The sequence below is a fragment of the Clupea harengus genome, chromosome 8 (assembly GCF_900700415.2).
Source record: "Clupea harengus chromosome 8, Ch_v2.0.2, whole genome shotgun sequence".
Classification (NCBI taxonomy): domain Eukaryota; kingdom Metazoa; phylum Chordata; class Actinopteri; order Clupeiformes; family Clupeidae; genus Clupea; species Clupea harengus.
The window spans coordinates 7,066,757-7,088,404 of NC_045159.1; the positions used below are offsets into that span (position 1 = coordinate 7,066,757).

Below are 21,648 nucleotides of genomic sequence, written 5' to 3' on the forward strand. Positions count from 1 at the left end.
CTCCTCGGCTCCTGGCTCCCGGCTCGCGGCTCCTCTGCACTTTAAAGTGAAGCACTTCAGAGCTGTTAAGGTGTGCATTCGGTGGCTGGAGCGTGCGACACCCTCTGGGACCAGCCTGCCTGGAAGATACAACTCCTGCTCCTCACGGGGACATGGGAGCTTTGTTAGAGCTGGATGGTAATGAATGAGCAGGTATTAAATCAGTGTCATTATGTTGACATGCACTGGGGCACAGTCAGCTGACATCTTTGACAGCTGGTTGTGACAGCACTGAAATTATGAGGCTCACTGAGGTAATGTTGAGGTAACATTTAAAGTGAAAAACTAATGATATGAAGAGGTGATTTTGGAGTCTGACAACAATCTAATGTTTTACAGATGTATCAGCAAAAAGACTGTGAGTACTAAGTTAGTTTTGATACACAGGTCCATTTCCTGAAATCACAGAACCTTGCGATGAAACTTCATGCCATAGAAACCCCAGAATCCAAGGCTGTTGACCTGTAGGCGTTCACCTTGTCTGTTTTCTTTTGTGTGTGAGTCTGTCATCACCGAACTGCCTTCTTGATGTATTTTTAGTGTGTGAATCAACATGGTCTGCCTGCTTCTCCAGATCTGCTCTCTCTCCCTTTGTCTCTCTCCCTCTCTCCATCTCCATCTCCCTCTTCCTCTCCTCACGCTCCCAGCAGCACGGGCCTCTAAAGAGCCATATGGGTTGGAGTGCTCGTTCGGCCAGGCCACTGTGTTTGGCACCGCAGCAGATGCCTATGGACGGCGCATGGCCAGAACTGGCCACCGAACAAATGGCTGCATTTGTGTGTAATAATTGTCAGCTACGCCCTTGACTGGCCGCGGCCTCCCGTCGACAGCAGTGCCTGACACAGCGTCAGTGTTATCTCAGTGGCACAGTTTATCACTGAGCCTCTGCTGATCTTGTAATCAGTTCGGAAACAGCTTCCCTCAGAGGGCTGCTGGAAAGTGTATCGTCAGTTAAGACAGCTAAGGAAAAACCTCCATTAGAGCTAAGGACTCCATCAGTAGGAGCCGTCTCTCTGTCCCTCTGTCCCTCTGTCCCTCTGTCCTTCTGTCTCCTTCGCCACCCCCTTGTTTCATACTTGGGTGCAGCTCTTGCCCCGCTGGCTCAAGAGGACACCATCACGAGCTTCTGACTGTACCTGAGCAATGTTATAAATCACTTTGATGAAGTGAATTATACATAGAGATTACATAAAGTGTTATGCGCCACCTCATGAATTCCTAATCTAACGCATTCGCCCCTTTAATTATTCATGCTTATTGCTGGGCTGGAAGAGAGTTTGTGGAGGAATCAGTCGTCTCCCCCCCCACAAGCAACCCACCCAAACCACCCAACCCGCCCCACCCCGCCCCAGATGTGATTAACTGGGCTGGAGTACACCGAAGCGACGGCCATGAGCTTATGTCCTGCGGGCTAGCAGACCCCTCTCTCTCTCTCCGACCGCCGTAAATGCCTGCCGTCGCCCTCCGGCCGCTCCGCAGGGATTTAATTTCCCCGCCGAGCCCTCAGGCTCCTCGTCGCAGGCAGATGAGGGTTTATTCCTCCGCATGCGTCTAGCTCCGACGTAGCCCTCAGTGGGTCTCCACGGTGAGAGAATGCACTACTCTCTCATCTCATCTCCTCTCCTCTCTCCTCTCTCCTCTCTCCTCTCCTTAATGCTTAGGCTGCACCCAGGAGCACAGTACTAGCCGTAAGCTCAGACACACTGATGCCCCCCCTTCAGTAATATTTCAGAGGGTAAACACCCTTTCCCGTGACTGGGAGAGGAGCTCTGTGTATCGCGGCTAAGCAGAGCACGTCGCCATCTCCAGCCCAGCCATGATCTAATGGCTCGGATAATGTCACATAGTAGCATGGTCAACATCAAACACACACACACACACACACACACACACAGGCACACTCTCGAGAGATCAGAGCTTTCATCCTGAGTGAAGAGTGCCCTCCACTGGTAGAGTAACTCTCTATTCTCAGAGAAGCCTTCACACTCAACAATCAAACACAATGGTCAGAATGAGACAGTCGGACAGTTAAGAGACAGTCAGAATGAGACAGTTGGACAGTTAAGAGACTGTGTCAGCAGCTTGACAGCTTTCCTCCCTGTGTCTTTTTGTGATGAAAGTGTGATTCCTAAAGGTACACACACACACACAAAGTCAATTGTAAACAAAATTCCCATTTTTTTATAAATAAAAGGGCTCCCATGACACAATATACGACCAAAGTCAGCATGCTTTCATGTGGCAGTAAGAAGCACTATACAGAGATGGGGGTGAACTGAACACAGAGGCAGGGTGGGGAGGCAGGGTGAACTGAACACAGAGGCAGGGTGGAGGGGAGGCAGGGTGAACTGAACACAGAGGCAGGGTGAACTGAACACAGAGGCAGGGTGAACTGAACACAGAGGCAGGGTGAACTGAACACAGAGGCAGGGTGGAGGGGAGGCAGAGGCAGGGTGAACTGAACACAGAGGCGGGGTGGAGGGGAGGCACGGTGAAGTGAACACAGAGGCAGGGTGAACTGAACACAGAGGCAGGGTGAAGTGAACACAGAGGCAGGGTGAACTGAACACAGAGGCGGGGTGGAGGGGAGGCACGGTGAAGTGAATGGAGTAAGAAAGGAGAAAGACTGATAATGTGTTAGATTTTTTGTGAGTGTATTGTGTGCGTGTGCGTGTGCGTGTGCGTGTGTGTGTGCGTGTGTGAGTTTATTGTATACGTTTGTGTGTGTGTGTGTGTGTGTGTGTATAGTCTCAGGAGTCAGCACTTTCTTTTGTCCATAAGACCTCAGAACTGATGTGGAGACTTTCATTCCTCCTCACTCATTTTCCACCTCATTCTCCATGTGTCGTGAGATGGAGAGCTGGATAGGGGATGGAGAGCTGGATAGGGGATGGGGGGATTAGCAGCAGGGGAAAAAAACATTGATTTTGGAGGGATGAGATTTAGGTGTGATAGCCGAGTGAAGACGAAGGTGAGTCATTATCACCGATATTGCAAGCGTCTGTGTCCTCCTCGCAGAGAGGGAGGGAGGGAGGGAGGGAGAGTGAGAGAGAGGGGGAGAGAGAGAGGGAGAGAGAGAGGGAGAGAGAGAGGGGGAGAGAGAGGGAGAGAGGGGGGGGGAGAGTGAGAGAAAGAGAGAGAGAGGGAGGAGGAGAGTGTGCAGAGGTTATGCTCTCTGGACTCCTCCTATGAGCTTGACGACTCACTGTGCCTTTAAAGGGTTGTTGAAGGGTCCATTTCTGAGACACCCACCCCCAGCCACCCACCCACTCACCCAACCCTTAGCGTTATGAAGACAGAGGGCTCATGACCTCTATGTTTACGGCAATTCCGTTGGACATGTGATATATTGTGTATATCATTAGCAAGGCTACTGTCCCAGAATTTGTGAGAGTTCTTGATGTCCAGGCCTTCATCCTTTTTTTCAGGAGCCAGGCGTGGGATTTTAAACGTCTTTAATTACTTTTGCCTGGAGTGCAGCTACCAGGGCAAAGTGATGAGCGTTAATAAATGTCATAAAATATCACTGCTTAGGCACATGCTGAGTGCTCTCACACTCTCTGTAGCGCTGGAGTTGTGTGTACGCTGGACCAAAGTAACGCAATGCTCTGTCTCCATCTTTTCACACAGCTCTGAACCTGCTTGGCCTCAACTGGCAGCTGAAGCGCACCGACGGGCACCTGGTGAGCACCCGGCTCAGCACGGGCATCGGCGACGTGGCAACAGTGCCCTCCGGAGGAAGAGGTAAGAACCTCGTCCGATATCGAGCGAAGCCGAGCAAACGCACGAAGGGGGCTCGCCGTGAGCTAGGACACAACGTACATGACAGAATTCATTACAGAGGAGTCTTTTCAAGTCCTCTGAAAAGAAAAACTTTAAATTGAATCTGCCGACGCACAAAGGCGCCGCTGGTTTGATAACAGCGAAAGCGCCATATTGCCCCCCGCGGTCTCGGGACTTGTCTGGCCACGAATGAAGAATGTCTTAATTTTCCGAGCAGCATAACGAAACAGTCCTCCATGCTGCATCTGTCTGATCCACGGCGAGGAGGCGTGGAGTGGGCGGCAGGCGCTGTGAAATCGCTTTGGAGTGGAGAGCTGTGAACTCTCTTTCTCTCTCTCTCTCTCTTTCTCTTTGCTCTCACTCTCTTTGCTCTCTCTCTCTCCGTCTCTCCCTCGTTCTTTACCCATCTCTGAAATGCTTTTTTCTTTTCTCTCTTTTTCACCCCCACCGTCTCATCGGCTTTGATAGTGGGAGGGTGGAGGAGCTTTGCAAACTTGCTAAAGCTAGTGGCGCTGTGTGATGCAGATGTGGCTTGTGATAGCAAGCACACTAAGCTCTATCACAGGCTCTTGTTTATACCCTACGCTGTATAACAGTATAACACCAGCAATGACAGAGGTAGTTGGAAGACTTTCACATTTGAAAAGAACACTTTCCACCGGAGATCAGACTGATACACCTTGTTGATATGTGGAGCGCTTTGAGGAGCTCTTTCCTCTCCGCCTCCCTACAGGGACACGTAGCCTGGCGCAGTCTCCTCTATTTCCAGGGCCTCAGCAATATTAATGAGGGGTGCCGGAACTGACCTCCCATGAGCTCCAGGCGGGCGGGTGGAGCGGGTGGGGGGTGGCTGGGTGTTTGGCGGTTGGGGGTGGTGAGTTTTTAAACTGTCATTTATCATACAGCCCCGCTGTCAGAGGCAGCGTCTCCCGGAGTAGATCTGAGCTGACTGGTGCAGAAATGGCATCTCTGCTGTGCTGTTAGGGGCTCACGCTGCTATTTTAAATGCAGCCCTGAGGTTCTGCAGTCAAGGAGGCGGAGTGAGCCTGTGCTTATCGGCTCACATCAGGCACGGCCAACAACGCGCAGGCTGACGCTCCACACCCTCCGCTCTGTTTCTCTCTGCACTGCGTGGTGTGTGTGTGTGTGTGAATGGGAGTTTACATTTTGTGTCTGAGGGTTTGTGTGTGTGTGTGTGTGGGTGTTGTGTGTATGTGTAAGTAAAGTGTAGTGTGTGAGGGTTTGTGTGTGTGTGGGTGTTGTGTGTATCTGTAAGTAAAGTGTAGTGTTTGTGTTTGTGTGTGTGTGTGTTTCTGTGTTTGTGTTTGTGCGTGTGTGCGTGTGTGTGTGTGTACATAGGTGTCCACAAGGCATGCGTTTTTGTGTGTTGTCTGACTGCAGTCATAATCCTATTGCTGCACAGAGCCAGTCTGAGCCTGTTTGTGGAAGCCAGTGAGAGGGAGGGAGTGTGACTCACCCCCCCCCCCCCCCCCCCCCCCCCCCCCCATGTCCTCTGGGACTGCGGTGACAAACAGGTGTGGGAATTCGTGTTAGCCCTTCTCACTCCTCCCCAGGGGCAGCAGACATTAACGGCGTCGCTGCCCACCTGGACATGCCCACGGGGGGATGGCAGCTTCTGTTTGTGCAGGGAGCGCCACTCCTCCGCCACTGTCTGCTCACGCTCAGCACCGGCAGACGTGACCGTGGCGGTGATGATCGGAGTTTGGCTCTGACACATTCGTTCTCAGCTGAAAGTGTTTTCTTTAAAACCTGTCGCTGTTTTCTGACAGTCTCCTCTGACAGTTCCTTTTCATCCCTTTTTTTCTCCTTTTTTAAAGTTTAGAAAATCTGGTAAGAGCAGAGGGTTTTATTGCTGATTGCTGACGGCTTTTGGAGCAATTACTTTTTTCTGTGTTTCTGAAAAATCCTTTGCTGATTTTCATAATGGTAATGTAAGTTACTTAAGTTAAGTTACTTAACACATACTCTCTCTTTCTCTCTCTCTCTCTCTCTCTCTCTCTCTCTCTCTCGTTCTCTCTCTCTCTAAAATGTATATTCATTTTCAAATTGCTTTATTAGCATGATTGTTTAAATACGGTGTTTATCAAAGCACAATAAGCAACACAATAATTTGTAATGTTACAGTGATGAACAAACAAAAAAAAAACTAAAAAGGCAGAACATACAGTAATATGTATACCCCCCCCCCCCTCCTCCTCTCTGTCAGGTCCCTGGATGTTCAGGAACACCAGCATAAATATGGGCGAGCTGGAGGTGGGGCGGCGAGCCAGTCAGGACGTCCCCCCAGGGGTCTTCTGGAGGTCTCTGCTTCACCTTCGCCAACCACTCTTCCTCAAGTTCAACATTTCCCTGGGCAAGGACGCTCTGTTTGGCGTCTACATCCGCAAGGGACTGCCTCCCTCCCATGCCCAGGTGCCCACGTCATTTCCTGTTTACGTCAGACGAACCAACTCCTATCAACATTCATAAACCCTAAAAGCCAAACTCTATTAACATATTTAACAACACAGTAAATACCCCTTCTCTCTCTCTCTCTCTCTCTCTCTCTCTCTCTCTCTCTCGATCTCTCTGTCTCTCTCTCTGTCTCTCTGTCTCTGTCTCTCTCTCACTCTCTCTCTCTTTCTCTCGGTCTCTCTGTCTCTCTCTCTCTCTCTTTTGGCGTTTGCCTTTGGCAGTATGACTACATGGAGCGTCTGGATGGCAAAGAGAAGTGGAGTGTGGTCGAGTCCCCCCGGGAGCGGCGCAGTATCCAGACGGTTATCCTGAACGAGGCGGTGTTCGTGCGCTACCTGGACCCGGGCGCCTGGCACCTGGCCTTCTACAACGACGGCAGGGAGAAAGAGGCCGTGTCCTTCAGCACCGTGGCGCTGGGTGAGCCTCCGGGCACTGCCCTGCAGGAGGGCTGCCCGTCCTTCTGCCGGGAGGAAAATCAGTTCAAGTGGAATAAAATAAACATGAAAAACATGAACAAAGCCTCCACCAAAGGTGTCTGGGAAAAAAAAGCACCTATGAATTTGAGGTTAATGGCATGGCCCTATCCGCCAGTTTTCAGTACATGACAAGGTCAACAGCATAAATAGTAGTGCAAGTCTGGCTTGCAAAACATCTTCAGCCAACTGAACTTGAGCTGGGCAGCTAATGGCTCGGGAGTGTGATTTACTGCCACGGGAAAGAGAAACTCAGATGTTTGTGTGTGGTTAGTGAAGTCGTGCTGCATATTTGCCTAAGTTAATGCCCCTCCGGCAGTGCCGGTATCAGGCATGTGAAATTCATGAGGTGAGGAAGTGGCTGTGAGGTGGAAGCGTGTGTTTAAAGCAGGTAACCCCCTGAGACTCTCCTGCCTCCTCACGCAGCACTTGTCACACAAACAGAGACTCTTCAGAAAGAAAAACAGAACAGCAAACAAAGCAGCAAAATGGCCGAGAGATTATACGAGAAAAATTAACGGGGGAGTCCGTAACGCTGAATATGGCAGATTTGTAACTGGAAATTTTGCCCTGTATTATAAACAGCCAATCACAATGTTGAAAAAGGCATAACGGACATTTCACCTCACCTGAATGTTCTGTTTATTTCCACCGTCACTAGAGTAGTAGCCAAACCACAAAATTTGGTGAATGTGAAGTGAGCAAATCAAGGTGGTTGAAATGACTTCCATCTCAGGGGCACACTTCAGACTTTTAAAGCCAACTAACACTGACTTTATAGACATGGGGTTGAATGAGATATGGAAGAGTGGAGTTATGCATTCATTGCCCAGTTAAAATGCTTCATGAAAAGATCAAATCAATAGAACTGAAGTGATTGCCTGAATGGCTTTGCGGGTGCTGTGTTGGTAGTTCTATTGGCAGTAATGGCATGAGTGTGTGTGTGTTGGTAGTTCTATTGGCAGTAATGGCATGAGTGTGTGTTGTGTTGGTAGTTCTATTGGCAGTAATAGCATGAGTGTGTGTGTGTTGGTAGTTCTATTGGCAGTAATGGCATGAGTGTGTGTTGTGTTGGTAGTTCTATTGGCAGTAATAGCATGAGTGTGTGTGTGTTGGTAGTTCTATTGGCAGTAATGGCATGAGTGTGTGTGTTTCTTTCTCAGATTCGGTGCAGGAGTGTCCACAGAAGTGTCATGGAAATGGTGAATGTATATCTGGTGTCTGTCACTGTTTCCCTGGGTTCCATAGCACAGACTGTTCTAAAGGTAAAAAGCTCTTCTTATAGTGTGTGTTTGTGTTTGTGATGTGTGATGTGTATATGTATGTGTATATATATATATGACTGCATATATATTTCCTGATACCTCGAGACTAAACTGATACACATCCACAAACTTTACAATCATTCTTTTAGTAATCTAACTGTTCCAGTTAGCTGCCTGATTCCTCTCACTGTTCAGTTCAGTATTTCTGTTCTCTCTCCAGTATTTCTGTTCTCTCTCCAGTATTTCTGTTCTCTCTCCGGTATCTCTGTTCTCTCTTCAGTATCTCTGGTCTCTCTTCAGTATCTCTGTTCTCTCTCTGATGTTCTCCTTTCTGTGTTTCTCCTCCTCCTCCCGCTGGTCTGTGTGCAGCCGCGTGCCCTGTGCTGTGTAGTGGCAATGGCCAGTACAATAAGGGCACGTGTATCTGCTACAGTGGCTGGAAGAGCCCGGAGTGCGACGTGCCCGTGGGCCAGTGCATCGACCCCGACTGCAGCGGGCACGGAACGTGTGCCGACGGCATTTGCAGCTGCTCGGCGGGTTACCGTGGTGAAATCTGCGAGGAAGGTAAGGCTTGTCTTAAGTCGAATGTTTTTAAGATGCCGTCTTGCCTCTGTACTCATAGCACGCCTGTGGTGGGGAAACTTGGTAAAAATAGTTTTTATTAACTACCAGTAGTATGCTGGATTAGGATTTGCTGAATTTTCATCGACAAAGAAAAATCAAAAACAATATTTTCTTTAAGTAAAAATGAATATGAATCAACAATATGGATATGACGGAGCAGTTGTGTGAATCTCATGCATAGCCACAGGCTGTGAAAGGCACTGAAATTATTATTATAATTAGAAAAGCTCTTCGAAGGCTTCATACAATAGGAAACTAGATAAGCTATGCATTACAATTAATTATTTGCAGTGTTTTACCTAATATATTGGCTCTGCTTTTGCACTGGTTCCTCCAGGCCTCTGTGTGTCTGTCAGCCTGGCAAACAGAATCATTTCACCCCTTTTGTTTGACATAATCCATCACTGATTTCATTAGAGTTTCTGTGTGCAAGCTGCGCTCTGATTGAAGTGCCTGTGTTTCAGTGGACTGCCTCGACTCCAAATGCTCTGGGCATGGCACCTGTGTGGGTGGGCAGTGCCACTGTAAGGCAGGCTGGGCAGGAGCGCTGTGCGACGTCCCCAGGGCACCGTGCCCGGATCAGTGCCACGGCCATGGGGCTTACATCCCTGACACGGGCATCTGCAGCTGTGACCCCAACTGGATGGGCCCTGACTGCTCCACAGGTCAGTGGGGAGATGTTCTTCAGTCTCTCTGTCTCTCTCCCTCTCTCTCTCTCTCTCTCTTGCCTTTTTGGAGTTTCTTGTATTAATGTTGTCTCCACTCCCCTTGTTCTTGCCCATCTTCTCTCTTTCTCTCTCTCTTTCTCTCTCTCCTTGGGACAGAGGTGTGTTCGGCCGACTGCGGGACCCACGGGGTGTGCGTGGGTGGTGTGTGCCACTGCGAAGAGGGCTGGACAGGCGTGGGCTGCGACCAGCGCGTCTGCAGCCCCCAGTGCGTGCGGCACGGCACCTGCCGCGACGGGAAGTGCCAGTGCCAGCAGGGATGGAACGGCGAGCACTGCTCTATCGGTAAGCACCGACCGGCGTTGCATCGCCGCCCGCCTTGCATAGGTAGGTCCTCCTACGCTGCCGATTTTCATTCGGTCATTCCTCGTTAGTATTATCTGCGCCGCTCCGACCATGCGTGACTGCCTCATCAGGCAGTAATTATCGTAATGCTCCACTGACTAATTATAATCCCACCCGTGCTTGTCTGAACGCGACCCCTAACGCTGAAAGGGGTCACCTTCTAAAAGTTTGCTCTTGCAGTTCAATTCAAATTAGCGGCATATCAACATCTGCTCAAAACATCTGGACTTAAAACACACACAGCACAAGTATGTTGGAGAGCAGCTGCAGAGCTACAGTTGTTCTAAGTCGCTTTGGTACATTTCTCAGAACAGAATTTAATTGTTTTCATAACTGTTTGTTTAGCCTCCACATCATCTAGTCACTTGTGCACCCCATAACAGCAATTTCTCTTCGTTTTTGTCATTGTTTTGAACGTTTTGCAAAATTAAATTTTACAGCACACACAAGCTTACAATCATCATCTATAGGGGTCTCAATCCTAAGAATGTCAAAGTTGACATACAATTAATAATGAAACATATTTCCACATCCTTATACCAATGGTGTAACCAGAAAATGATTTCCGTACGGGCCTCTACAAAAGTGAGTGGGCACGACTTTTACTCACAGTCCATCACTAGCCTACACGTTCTTTATAACCTACTGCTGAACTGAATGACGTGCTAGACCCCGTGTGGCAACTATAGGGTACTCAATAATCAAGCTAGTCCAATCTTCCTGTCTTTGTTTGCACTGAACCAGACTCTGTAGTAAACCACAAAATACTCCCACATTTGTATTCATCAGGCCAACTTTAACCAGAAGTAGTGTAAAATGCATGTCCTGTCACAACAAAAGGCACAATATAAAGCTGTCACTACACGCGCTGGGTTTCTATCCAACTATTTAATGCAAATTAACGTTTAAACTTGATGTAAACAGGTTTAGTGGAATTGCATATTTGGGGTTTGTTTCAATTTGATCACGTCTTTCCATTAAAGTTGCCCTTGACAAGTTTTAAACCCACAGCTGTTCACAATTCCGCGATGAGGAGAGTATAGGCTACATTTTTTTATCAGCTTAACTCAGCTGATGGAAATGCACTCAGAAATTTCATAGCCGGATTTTCATGAATGCGCTCAAAAAATGCAAATATGTTGGGTGGAAACCAGCTGCTATTTCCTGTTAAAGGTTTACATCGCTGGAACTATAAAGTCAAAACCAAACTTGAGAGAATTTCCCACGGCAACTACAACCAGTGCAAATAGGACAGACCAAGAATACAGTGCACACTACTTTGCCAGCAGCCAAGTAAATAGGGGCCTACAAAAATCAAGCACAGGCGTGATTCTTTACCCAATAGCCTTTAGTCAATGAAAGCAATCCAACACACACATAAACACAGTCCAGCCACCACACTGTCTAACCTCCCCATACTACAGAACAGTGTGGGGGAATTTATTCAGGTACTTTTTACTCATGAATACTATTACTTTACTCAATACTTGGTATCAAAAGTAATTAGTTACATTACTTGTTATATTACTATATTACTTTTGCTACTCCCCCTTCCAAAAAAGTGATGTACAACCTGTTTAGCCAGCTCCCTTTACAAATGAATCCACTTTATCAATCAAACTGCATAACTGCAAACATGGCAGCCTCTATATATCCTGTACGATGTACTCAATAATGACCTTATTCAGATCCTGTCCACTGAAACCCAGTTTCTGTCTTTTAGCTGGGGCACATGCATCATTGGCAGTAAAGGCCTCCCTATCAGCGCCCCGGTGTCAAGCTATCCACCACTTTTTTCTTTGGACTTGGACATTCTTAGGTTTCCATTGAATTCAGTTCACGCCATTTGAAATTATTCTTGCAAATGTCCTTATTCCCGCCATTGACATATTATATACACCATTTCAGTTTTATAATACACTACAACACCTGAAAGATCAATACACACAACAATTAGATTAGTAACTGTAATACTTTTACTGCATTGTAATCCTTACACTGCTCATTAAACTATACACTGCTGGGGAAAGTAATAATATTACAGTAACACTGAATAACGTGTTACTGCCCAACACTGCTACAAAAACACACAATATCATATTTCCCACGGCAGGCAGGGTTAGCCTTCCATCATGGGCCTTGGCTACATGATGAGTCGGAGACAACAAGGCTTGGCATTGAAAAATGTAATTATTTTTTTTGTCCCAGTGGCAGATACAGAAAGTGGCTGATGGGTAAGCCTGGAAAAATCCTCATCACCGCACAGGTTTCATATATTTCAACCCCTCGGATGCCATGTATCACCCTCAGGAAACATCCATATAATCCATAAAAAAATAATTGTTGCTGTCCGTTTAAATAACCATGAAATAGGCTATTTAGTAGGGTGTTAGTTGATGTTAAGTCAAAATTCCATGAAACCTGTGGCTGATACATACTGCATGTTACTTAAATCTTAAATGGATGAATATTGACTAAAATACAAGGTAAAACCTAATTATTTCCATAATTTCGACTTCGAATTTCGAAATGTTTTTATGGAGGTAATCGACGCATTCAGCAAAAAATTACAGGTGATGTATAGGTTGTGGGGGTTTGGAAGAATCCAGTTGCTTTACCTGGCTTTTGTTTCACAAGCTTTCCCTGAGTGATGAACGGTGAGCTCACAGCCCGCTGTGGGTGACTACAGATTATAGCGATCACATCAATGTGTAATAAATTAAATAACTAGTTAGTGAAATCAAAAACCTGTGTTGAAAAGAAAATGGACATTTTTAGCCCATCCACAAGGCCATCCACAAAGATATGAATCTGAAGAAACATAATGGCAGTCAATATTCAAACGTATATCCGTTTCCATCGCATTATTTCTGCTTTCCCAAATTACATATTCCCTAGTGGAAAGTATCCTTTCTCTGTGTGAGCACTAGTTGTGATTCATTCAAAGCTTCCCCTTTATTCCCAACCTCCCCATAGCAAGCATATATCAGCCCTCCAATGGATTTTGGTCGGAAGCCCACTGGTGGTGTGCCATCTCTGGTCCGCTCTCAGACCACCATCATCTTTAGTTTAACTGGGCATGGATTTTAAGAAAATAATAAAATATTAGCAATTCCTGTAATTTGTCTATCATGTCCCTGGCATAGTCTATTTGAAATGTCAGCCGCTATACAGTACATGGCACTCGAATGCTCTCAAGATGAAAATTACTTGGTTTATTAAAAACTAATGTTACGCTCTTGTAACATCTATACAAATGTTAAGGGTTGGTGAAAATGAATGAAATAGTATAAACGAATAAAGAAAAAAATGTTTTTAAAGCAAGTGGTAAAATATTGCTCCATTTGTCTCACCAGTTGGACCACCTAAAAACCAATGAGCAAAAGACCAGCACCAGCTCTGCCCCCAGTGGGCCGACAGTGGTCCGCTACCTTTTGCTCTCTGGGTCGAAGAAAGAACTAGATCTATTTCCATTATATTTTAACTGAACAAGATGTTCTGTGCAGTACCGGGAGAAAAGCACATTCTCTCCTGCTGTGTTGGAAGAACTATGCGTGGATCGCATTTCTTTTCTTCTGTCAGAGCACATAGCCAATGCATTGTTGCTTCTGTGAGGAAATTTATAGATCTGATTCTCAGAATCTGCACCATCCTAATAACTCGCTCTATTCTTACCACCCCCAACTCTATTCACACCATTATCTCACTCGGTCTTCTCTGTTCTCCTTCCTGCCTACACGCAGTGGGTGAACGGGCAGTGTGTGTGTGTGTGTGTGTGTGTGTGTGTGTCTGTGTGAGTGTGTATGTGTGCCACTGTTTCTGGTCTCAGCAGCGGTGTGTTATGTATAGAGTGTTGATGGTGCGATACAGAGTGGGTCCTCTTATTTATCTATTTGCTCGCAGTATCTGAACATCTATTTGTGAATGCTCTGCACGTAGGGAAGATTCTGGACTCCAGTGCCTCAGAGAAACATGAATATATTTAGAGAGGTGCTTAAAGACACTCACACTTGCTTTTGGCAGTTGATAGTGATAGGCCTATGTGTCATTGTTTTCTCACTCACCATCGATGGGTGTTTAACAAGGATGGAGCGGTGCACATATAATGTGTGGATTCAAGGCTATTACCTATTTACTTATGTTCACATGCTGGCACACCTAGGTGTAGAAGAACACTTACCTTTTTTTCTTCCTCTCTGTGGTTGTCACAGCAGACAAGGGCAGAAGAGACTTTGCCTGTGTCTATTTCTGAAGTTCCAGCCTGTTCTTTTTCATAGGAATATTAATGGCTTTGGCCTTTCTGTTCTCCGTGCCCGGCAGTTGCTAGCATACTAATGAATGGCCCGTAGTAGTCACACCACACACACACTGCACTGCAAGGGGAATACTAATGCCTCCGCCCTGTATCTCCCAGTTAGCCACGCTTCCACACATGGACACCTCAGACGCAGTTCAGTGGATACTCAAGCAGAATCAGATGACAGGAAAAAAAAAGAACGATGAGTGCTTAGAATTGGTTCCAGGAAGAAAAGTATATGTTAACATAAAATGTGTCTCCCGGTCAGAATACTAGCATAGAGCGCTATGGAATATTGTGATATATTTGAACATTGTGTTTGTGTCGTGACAAGGAAAGCTCTTTTAATGATTGAGCATACAAGGCCCTGTCTTTGAGGTTCCAGGCGCTGTGCTATTTGATGTACCTTTCATACGATGATTGTGGAATGCAGTTACCTTGAGAACCAGCCAGCCATTCAGCCGGTGGTGGGAAATAGTTTATTACCACGGCGCATAGTGAATCCTGCGGAGCTCTGCAGTCAATGATTGAATATGTCACATCTCCCCTGTTGATTGTGAGCTGCTGATTCAACATCGCTGGGGCTGCAAATCTAATAAGGATCTGCTATAATGCAATTTACCAGCGTTGGCTAGAAGGCCTTGGAGTCAACCGGCAATCGATACATCATTATGGATATTTTGTCTGTTGTCATGGGCTTAGAGGGAGACATGCATCAGACTGCCTGTCACACAAGCACAGGGCTCGGAAAGCTGTTTACTGTCCACATTCTGACCTCCTTTCTCTGTTTAAAGTGGACTGACATTAGTAGCACCTCAGCACTAAGAGGGCAGGCTGTTCCAATGTCCACGACCCCAATGTTGACTATGCATGTAAACATGACAAAAATCTCAACGCGAGAGAGGAAGTGTACCCCTTTCAGTTTCCTGATTCAGAATGCATTCATCCCTTTTTAAAGATTTTGTTTTTTTCCCTGGTGGTTCCGCTTTCAGATGGATGCCCGGGCCTGTGCGGGGGGAACGGACAGTGCACCCTGGTGCAGAACAGCTGGCACTGCGAGTGCCACACCGGCTGGAGGGGCCCCGGCTGCAGTGTTGCCATGGAGATCACTTGCTCTGACAACAAAGACAATGAAGGAGGTGAGGTCATCAGCAGAGATGGAGATGAGCAAATAAAGGGAAATAAACGCTTTGCATAAATGCACTGATAATGATACATAGTTGCATCATCATGCATAGAATAACATTTTGATGGTTTATTTGGCAAATGCATCATGGCAAGTTGCAAATGGTGTCCTCAGCCTGCTTGCGCATAGAAATGTGATTTTTGAAATGGAGCCATCAATATTGCATGACTCAGTTACTGTGTTTATGTGTTTCCGTGGAGAGATAGAGAATCCCCTGTCTGATCAGAGACACCCCCACCCCACCCCACCCCACCCCACCCCCACTCCTAATTTGGGCTAGCAGCGAGTACGAGGTGTTGTGAGCTGAATAACCCACATCACCGCCCCCGCTCCCTCTGCAGCCTGGCGCAGTGCATGGCTCTCCTTGGAGATCATCCCAGAGACGCTTAGGCTGGATATTTCTACAGAGCCCACTGTCCCTTTGAACTCTTTCATGTTGTCATGGTTACATAATATGGAGATGGGGTGGGGGGGTGGGGGGGCGCCTGTTTTTCCCGCTTTGCCACTAAGCCTAGGGGTTGCATGGATCGATTCCCCTCACAAGCCTCGCAGATCTTTCGATTTGAAATGTTACAGAGTTGGATACTTTGTAGGCCCTGGTCGCCAAGGGAACTGAGTGGTGATTGAAAAGATGCCTAAATGCAGACAGCGCGAGCCTTTAATCTCTCATCTCCCTCGTCACCTGCAGAGGAGCCAAAAGGGTAATGCGCTCTGATTCACGGCTTTTTATAAGGCCTCCCATTAGCTGTCACACCTAGTATGTATTTTTACATGTTCTCTTCACCGATTCACAGACTCCCTGGAGACATGGCAGCTTAGGGAGACAACAATGCTATCATTACTCTCCCTCTCTCTCTCATCTCTTCTCCCGGCGCGTTATCTCTGTCTCTAATGATAAGTACCCATAGGTGCCATAAGCCGACCTGATAAAAGATCAATGCTGTAAGTCAGAGCGAGAGAAAGAGATTAAAAGATTTGCAGGGATAGGGTTGTCGTGTTTTATGAATGTGTTTATTTTGGAAGGACAACTTGCTTGGGCAGGAAAGGCAGTGTGTTTTCTTAGAGAGCAGCCATCTGTAACTTGGTACGTGTGTGTGTTTTGCATGTGTGCGTTTGTGCGTGTGTGTGTGTGTGTCTGTGTGTGTGTGTGTGTGTGTGTGTGTTTTGCGTGTGTGTGTGTGTGTATGTGTTTTGCGTGCGTGTGTGCATGTGTCTGTCTGTCTGCAGATGGACTGACAGACTGCATGGACCCCGACTGCTGCTCTCAGACTCCGTGCTCGGCCAATCCGCTCTGCCGCGGGTCACGCGACCCCCTGCTGGTCATCCAGCAGAGCACGTCTCAGTCCCCGAAAGTGAGGTCCTTCTACGAGCGCGTGAGGATGCTGGTGGGGAGAGACGGTACCCATATCATCCCAGGAGGAAACCCATTCAATGCTAGGTGACCCATCCATCCACCTAAACCACTTTCCTCTAAATAGAGTGACTTCTTCCCGCCATAAGAGCGGGAAGGGTGACTGTTCTTGGACAGGGAATAGACAGATCGTCCTCTTTCTTTTCACAGCCTGGCATCCCTGATACGTGGGCAGGTGCTGACCACAGATGGGACTCCTCTAGTGGGTGTCAACGTGACATTTGTGAAGTACCCGCAGTACGGCTACACCATGACCCGACAGGATGGCATGTGCGTGATTCTCACACCCACTCACACTGAATCACATTTTAGAGCATGGGTGGTTTGTTGTGTGTTTGCTTTGAAATGAAATGTTAGGAGACTGACTAAGACTGAACGTGGTATTTCGTGTAAACATTGACAAGGAAAATTCGTCACGGTGACCTTTGTGAGATAGAGTGTCATCTTTGCCCCCTGCAGGTTTGACCTGGTGGCCAACGGTGGCGGCGCTCTCACGCTGCGCTTCGACCGCGCTCCGTTTCTGAGCCTGGAGCGCACCGTCTGGTTGCCGTGGAACCGCTTCTTCGCCATGGACACGCTGGTGCTGAAGACGGAGGAGAACACATTTCCCAGCTGCGATCTGAGCGGGTTTGTCAGGCCGGACCCGGTGGTGGTGGCCTCCCCGCTCTCTTCCTTCTTCAGCTCTAGCCCTGGCGAGAGACACATCATCCCCGAAACACAGGTTACCTAAGAAGAATTGCTTCCACCAATAACCCATTATAAACCGCCATCTTCCTGAGATTCCTATCAGTCAGGACTAATAAAGACGTCCTGGGCAGGCTTTATGAGACAGACACTGTGGCGATTAAAGGCGCGATAACTCATTATGCTCCAGAGTACCATGTAATCCCCAGTAGTTTCCGTAAGATTCTGTCTGGCACATATTAATGAAGGAATACATTATGAGAAATGTTTAAGGGGTGTAAATGACATGGGCTGTGTGCAGAGAGATTGTCACTGAAAACTTCTCAACATTGTGCGTGTCTTTCTCCCTCTGCCCCTTGTTCCTGTGTGCCAGGTTCTTCACGAGCAGGTGGAGATTCCCGGCACCAGCCTAAAGCTCCGCTACCTGAGCTCCAGGGCTTCGGGCTACCGCTCCCTCCTCAAGGTCATCATGACCCAGGCCCTGGTGCCCCTCAGCCTGGCCAAGGTGCACCTGATGGTGGCCGTGGAGGGGCACCTGTTCCAGAAGTGGTTCCACGCCTCGCCCAACTTGGCGTACACCTTCATCTGGGACAAGAGCGACGCCTACGGCCAGAGAGTCTTCGGGCTCGCCGAGTGTATGGGTGAGTGGCGCACTCCCACATCTGATCAACGCTGATCTTGAGCTCGCTGGATCTGACCATTAGTATTACATTACTTGTAAACGCAATCTGATGCCCATCAGCCTCGAAAACCACCTCCACCGACTCAGTTCCGCAGATACCCACTTAGCAGAGCCTCTGCCCCTGGGCTCAGAAACCATTTGATGCACGCGGAATTAAATGAATGTGTAACCATTTCTAGATCAATGATCAAATGCGTAATTGAGTTCACGCCACCAGATGCTGTGAAGGTGTGTGAAGATGTCGGCCCTAGGCAATGCGCATTCACACTTGCTGTCAGTTACCAGGGAATTAGATTAAAAGGGGTGCCATAATTAGCATCTCTCTGTAGCAGTGCTGAAGTGTCTGTTGACTCCCCTAATAACTATGTGTTCGAGACAATTTAACAGAGACAAAGAAATGTATCTTGCCCACCTGTGTATGTGTATGTGTGCACTCACATGTTTGTGTGTGGGTGTTTGTGTGTACATATATGCCCGTCCAGGTGGGCAAGTGTTCATCAATGTGTGTGTGTGTGTGTGTGTGTGTGTGTGTGTGTGTGTGTGTGTGTGTGTGTGTGTGTGTGTGTGTGTGTGTGTGTGTGTGTGTACATGTGTGTGAATGTATTTGCAGATGTGTCTAAATGTTTGTCCATATCTGTGTGTGTGTGTGTTTGTACATGTGTGAATGCGTATACAGATGTGTGTGATCGTATGTCCTTCTGTGTTGGGTGTGTATGTGTATGCCTGGCTGGTAACCCCTGGTAACCCCTGGTCTCCCTCTGGTGGCAGTGTCTGTGGGTTTCGAGTATGAGACGTGTCCCAGCCAGGTGCTGTGGGAGAAGAGGACGGCCGTGCTGCAGGGCTATGAGCTGGTGCCCTCCAACCTGGGCGGCTGGTCGCTGGACAAACACCACGTCCTCAACACTGCCAGCGGTATGACCTCTATGGCGACCAGGTGTCGCGCTTTGACACCCCGCTATACTGAACTGCATCCCGTATGTTGAGATAATGTCCCGCATTTTCATTGGTCATTTGGTTTTTAATTGTCGGAAATAAGAACACATGGATCTGTCTTTTACCCATCCAGCACATGAGCAACCAGGTACTATCAAAGTTGTAGGTTACCTCTCAGCGTTGGTAACAGGTCCCACATTGTCCGACACATGCAGACAAAAGTGCAGATTCAAACAAGGGAACCAATCAAGAACAACGCTCAAAATTCAAGTGCATATTGCCAAATGAATGGAGCCTGTCTAGACGGTGAAGGTCATATTCATTTTGATTAGTAACTAATTTAAGTGCATGTTGATTACAGTTACATTTATTTTGTAATTTAATTACATATGTAAATGTAATGTAAATAGTTACTCCCCAACCCTGTCTATTGGGATATGCTAGAAAGATATTCTTTATTATGGAGGCAAATAACAGCTGGATCATGAACTTTTGAACTTAAGCAGGCGCAGTTAACCCCACAGTTAGATTTCACACCAGCGCTACTGAAATCCATCTCCCAAATTGCCATGTTTCATCATTGTGACATGGTGTGAGAGCGGACCCATTTAACTGCACCCTGAGAGCATCAAAGTGAAATGATGCCATAGAGAAAAGGCCAAAAAAAAGCCTTACAGAAATAATGGGCATGCTCTCACTTTCAAGTGATCCAAATTAGATTTGGGATTCATTTAAAAACTTGTGCCAACTTGTTACAGGTCATTATTTTAGTTTTATCCCAACCACAGAGTACTCCCACATAGTTGTTTTGACTTTGATGGTTTCTTCAGTGGCATGAAGTTAAGCCTGCTGCTATTGCTGGTTTTGTCGTCCCCGGGTAGGCATCCTGCACAAGGGCAGCGGGGAGAACATCTTTGTGTCACAGCAGCAGCCGCCCATGATCTCCACCGTCATGGGCAACGGCCGCCGGCGGAGCCTCTCCTGCCCGAGCTGCAGCGGCATGGCGGAGGGGAACAAGCTGCTGGCCCCGGTGGCTCTCGCCTGCGACGGCGACGGCAACGTCTACGTGGGCGACATGAACTTTGTCAGGCGTATTTACCCCTCGCTCAATACCACAGCAGTACTTGAGCTCAGGTAGGAAGGGAGGGCTGTTTTTGTTGTCCTTCTTTAAATGTCTTTGCTGAATCAGGGGTACATCTATACAAATGTATTATATATGCTATGACATTATAGTAGCACAATGTGTAATACTCATACATTGCTGTGAAAACTGTATATGTACTAAAATAATGATTGTGTGCTTTCTTCTTAATGCTTTTGACATGAAGAAACAAGGACTTACGGCATGGGTAAGCTGTCATAAAGTTGTTTTATTCGTGCCCTTTAAAACTGAAAAAATGGTTTACTCATACTTCTCTCTGTGTACTTTCAGCAGAGTGTTTACTTACGTAGTCATAGCAACCACAGGCTTACATTTGCCTTGAAATATTATGAAGGCCGCTCAAAATGACTCCTATCCTTCTCTTCTCCATAGCAGCAGTCCAACTCATAAGTACTACCTGGCAGCAGACCCGGTGACCAAAGGGCTGGTCCTGTCAGACACCAACTCCAGACAGATCTACCGCGTGCAGTCACTGACCGGCGGCCAGACGCCGCTGGAGAACGCCCAGGTGGTGGCCGGGACCGGGGAGCAGTGCATGCCCTTTGACGAGGCCCACTGCGGGGACGGAGGCAAAGCCGTGGAGGCCACCCTCATGACTCCCCGAGGTGAGCATGATCAACCCCCTCAAAACACACACACACACACAAACACACACACACACACTGCCCTAGGGGCATACAGTGCCCAGCTCCTGCACCACAATTATGACATGTGATTCGGGCCCTTTCAGCAACTGTGCAGGGAAGATAAGAGCGCTCATCATGGCTTCTGCTGTCTCCGAGCTGAAGTCTGCGTCCCCAAAGACATTCCCCACTGCCTCGACTCCACTTATCTCGCCTCTCTCAGGAGACTGTATATTTTTTTCTCCTACTCCCCTCTGTCGCTTTCTCTACCATCTACCAATGCTCAGCTCTGGGGGGGTAAAAACAGGTTTTCTAAAGGATAATTAGCAGTCAGTCGGTGTGAAGCAGTGACCTGGAAAAAGAAGCGGCGGCTCTGACACACGCCTGCCAAACCGAGTGTCACGCCGTCACATCGAGTATGTCTGAGAGGAGAAAGAGGCTCAGTCAGATGAGGAAGCATTCTGGGTCTCATGCTGAAATGTAGAAAGTGAAGGTTTCCCCGTGGTGCTGACAGGCTCCTGTCAGCTGTGTGCGTTTGCTGAACCACATCATTCCTCCATCCATCCATCCATCCATCCATCCATCCATCCCCCACCCTCTCCTTCTCCCCTTATCCACCTAATGGGGATAGAATGCCAACACTGTTGTGACTAAGACAGCCTTTTCCCTTCTCCCCCCGTCAGGCATCGCCGTGGATAAGAACGGGCTCATGTACTTTGTGGATGCCACAATGATCCGTAAGGTGGACCAGAACGGCATCATATCTACCCTGATCAAAGCCAACGACCTCACGGCGGTGCGACCTCTCAGCTGTGACTCCAGCATGGACATCAGTCAGGTAAGACTACCCCGTTTCTGCCCCAGCTGCGGCTCTGGCACAGACGTATCGATCTCTTTCCCCCCTCATCCCTCTCTTCTTTTGCCATCTTATTACTCACTGG

At 47.7% G+C, this 21,648-nt stretch overlaps 1 protein-coding gene across 2 annotated transcripts in view; it reads left to right on the top strand.

Moving 5' to 3' along the window:
- tenm2b (teneurin transmembrane protein 2b) overlaps window positions 1–21,648 on the top strand; it is a 66,012-nt gene that overhangs the window by 35,997 nt on the left and 8,367 nt on the right. The window contains exons 4-20 of one of the 2 annotated variants that reach the window (XM_031571659.2): window positions 3,670–3,783; window positions 6,050–6,255; window positions 6,519–6,714; window positions 7,934–8,035; window positions 8,405–8,599; window positions 9,124–9,324; window positions 9,484–9,669; window positions 15,019–15,165; window positions 16,440–16,650; window positions 16,774–16,893; window positions 17,083–17,344; window positions 17,681–17,948; window positions 18,758–18,901; window positions 19,804–20,056; window positions 20,251–20,271; window positions 20,457–20,689; window positions 21,391–21,545. In XM_031571659.2, the coding sequence (XP_031427519.1) occupies window positions 3,670–3,783; window positions 6,050–6,255; window positions 6,519–6,714; window positions 7,934–8,035; window positions 8,405–8,599; window positions 9,124–9,324; window positions 9,484–9,669; window positions 15,019–15,165; window positions 16,440–16,650; window positions 16,774–16,893; window positions 17,083–17,344; window positions 17,681–17,948; window positions 18,758–18,901; window positions 19,804–20,056; window positions 20,251–20,271; window positions 20,457–20,689; window positions 21,391–21,545 (3,014 nt within the window). The remainder of the gene's footprint in view (window positions 1–3,669; window positions 3,784–6,049; window positions 6,256–6,518; window positions 6,715–7,933; window positions 8,036–8,404; window positions 8,600–9,123; window positions 9,325–9,483; window positions 9,670–15,018; window positions 15,166–16,439; window positions 16,651–16,773; window positions 16,894–17,082; window positions 17,345–17,680; window positions 17,949–18,757; window positions 18,902–19,803; window positions 20,057–20,250; window positions 20,272–20,456; window positions 20,690–21,390; window positions 21,546–21,648) is intronic. The other variant, XM_042708435.1, reaches the window with a different exon arrangement.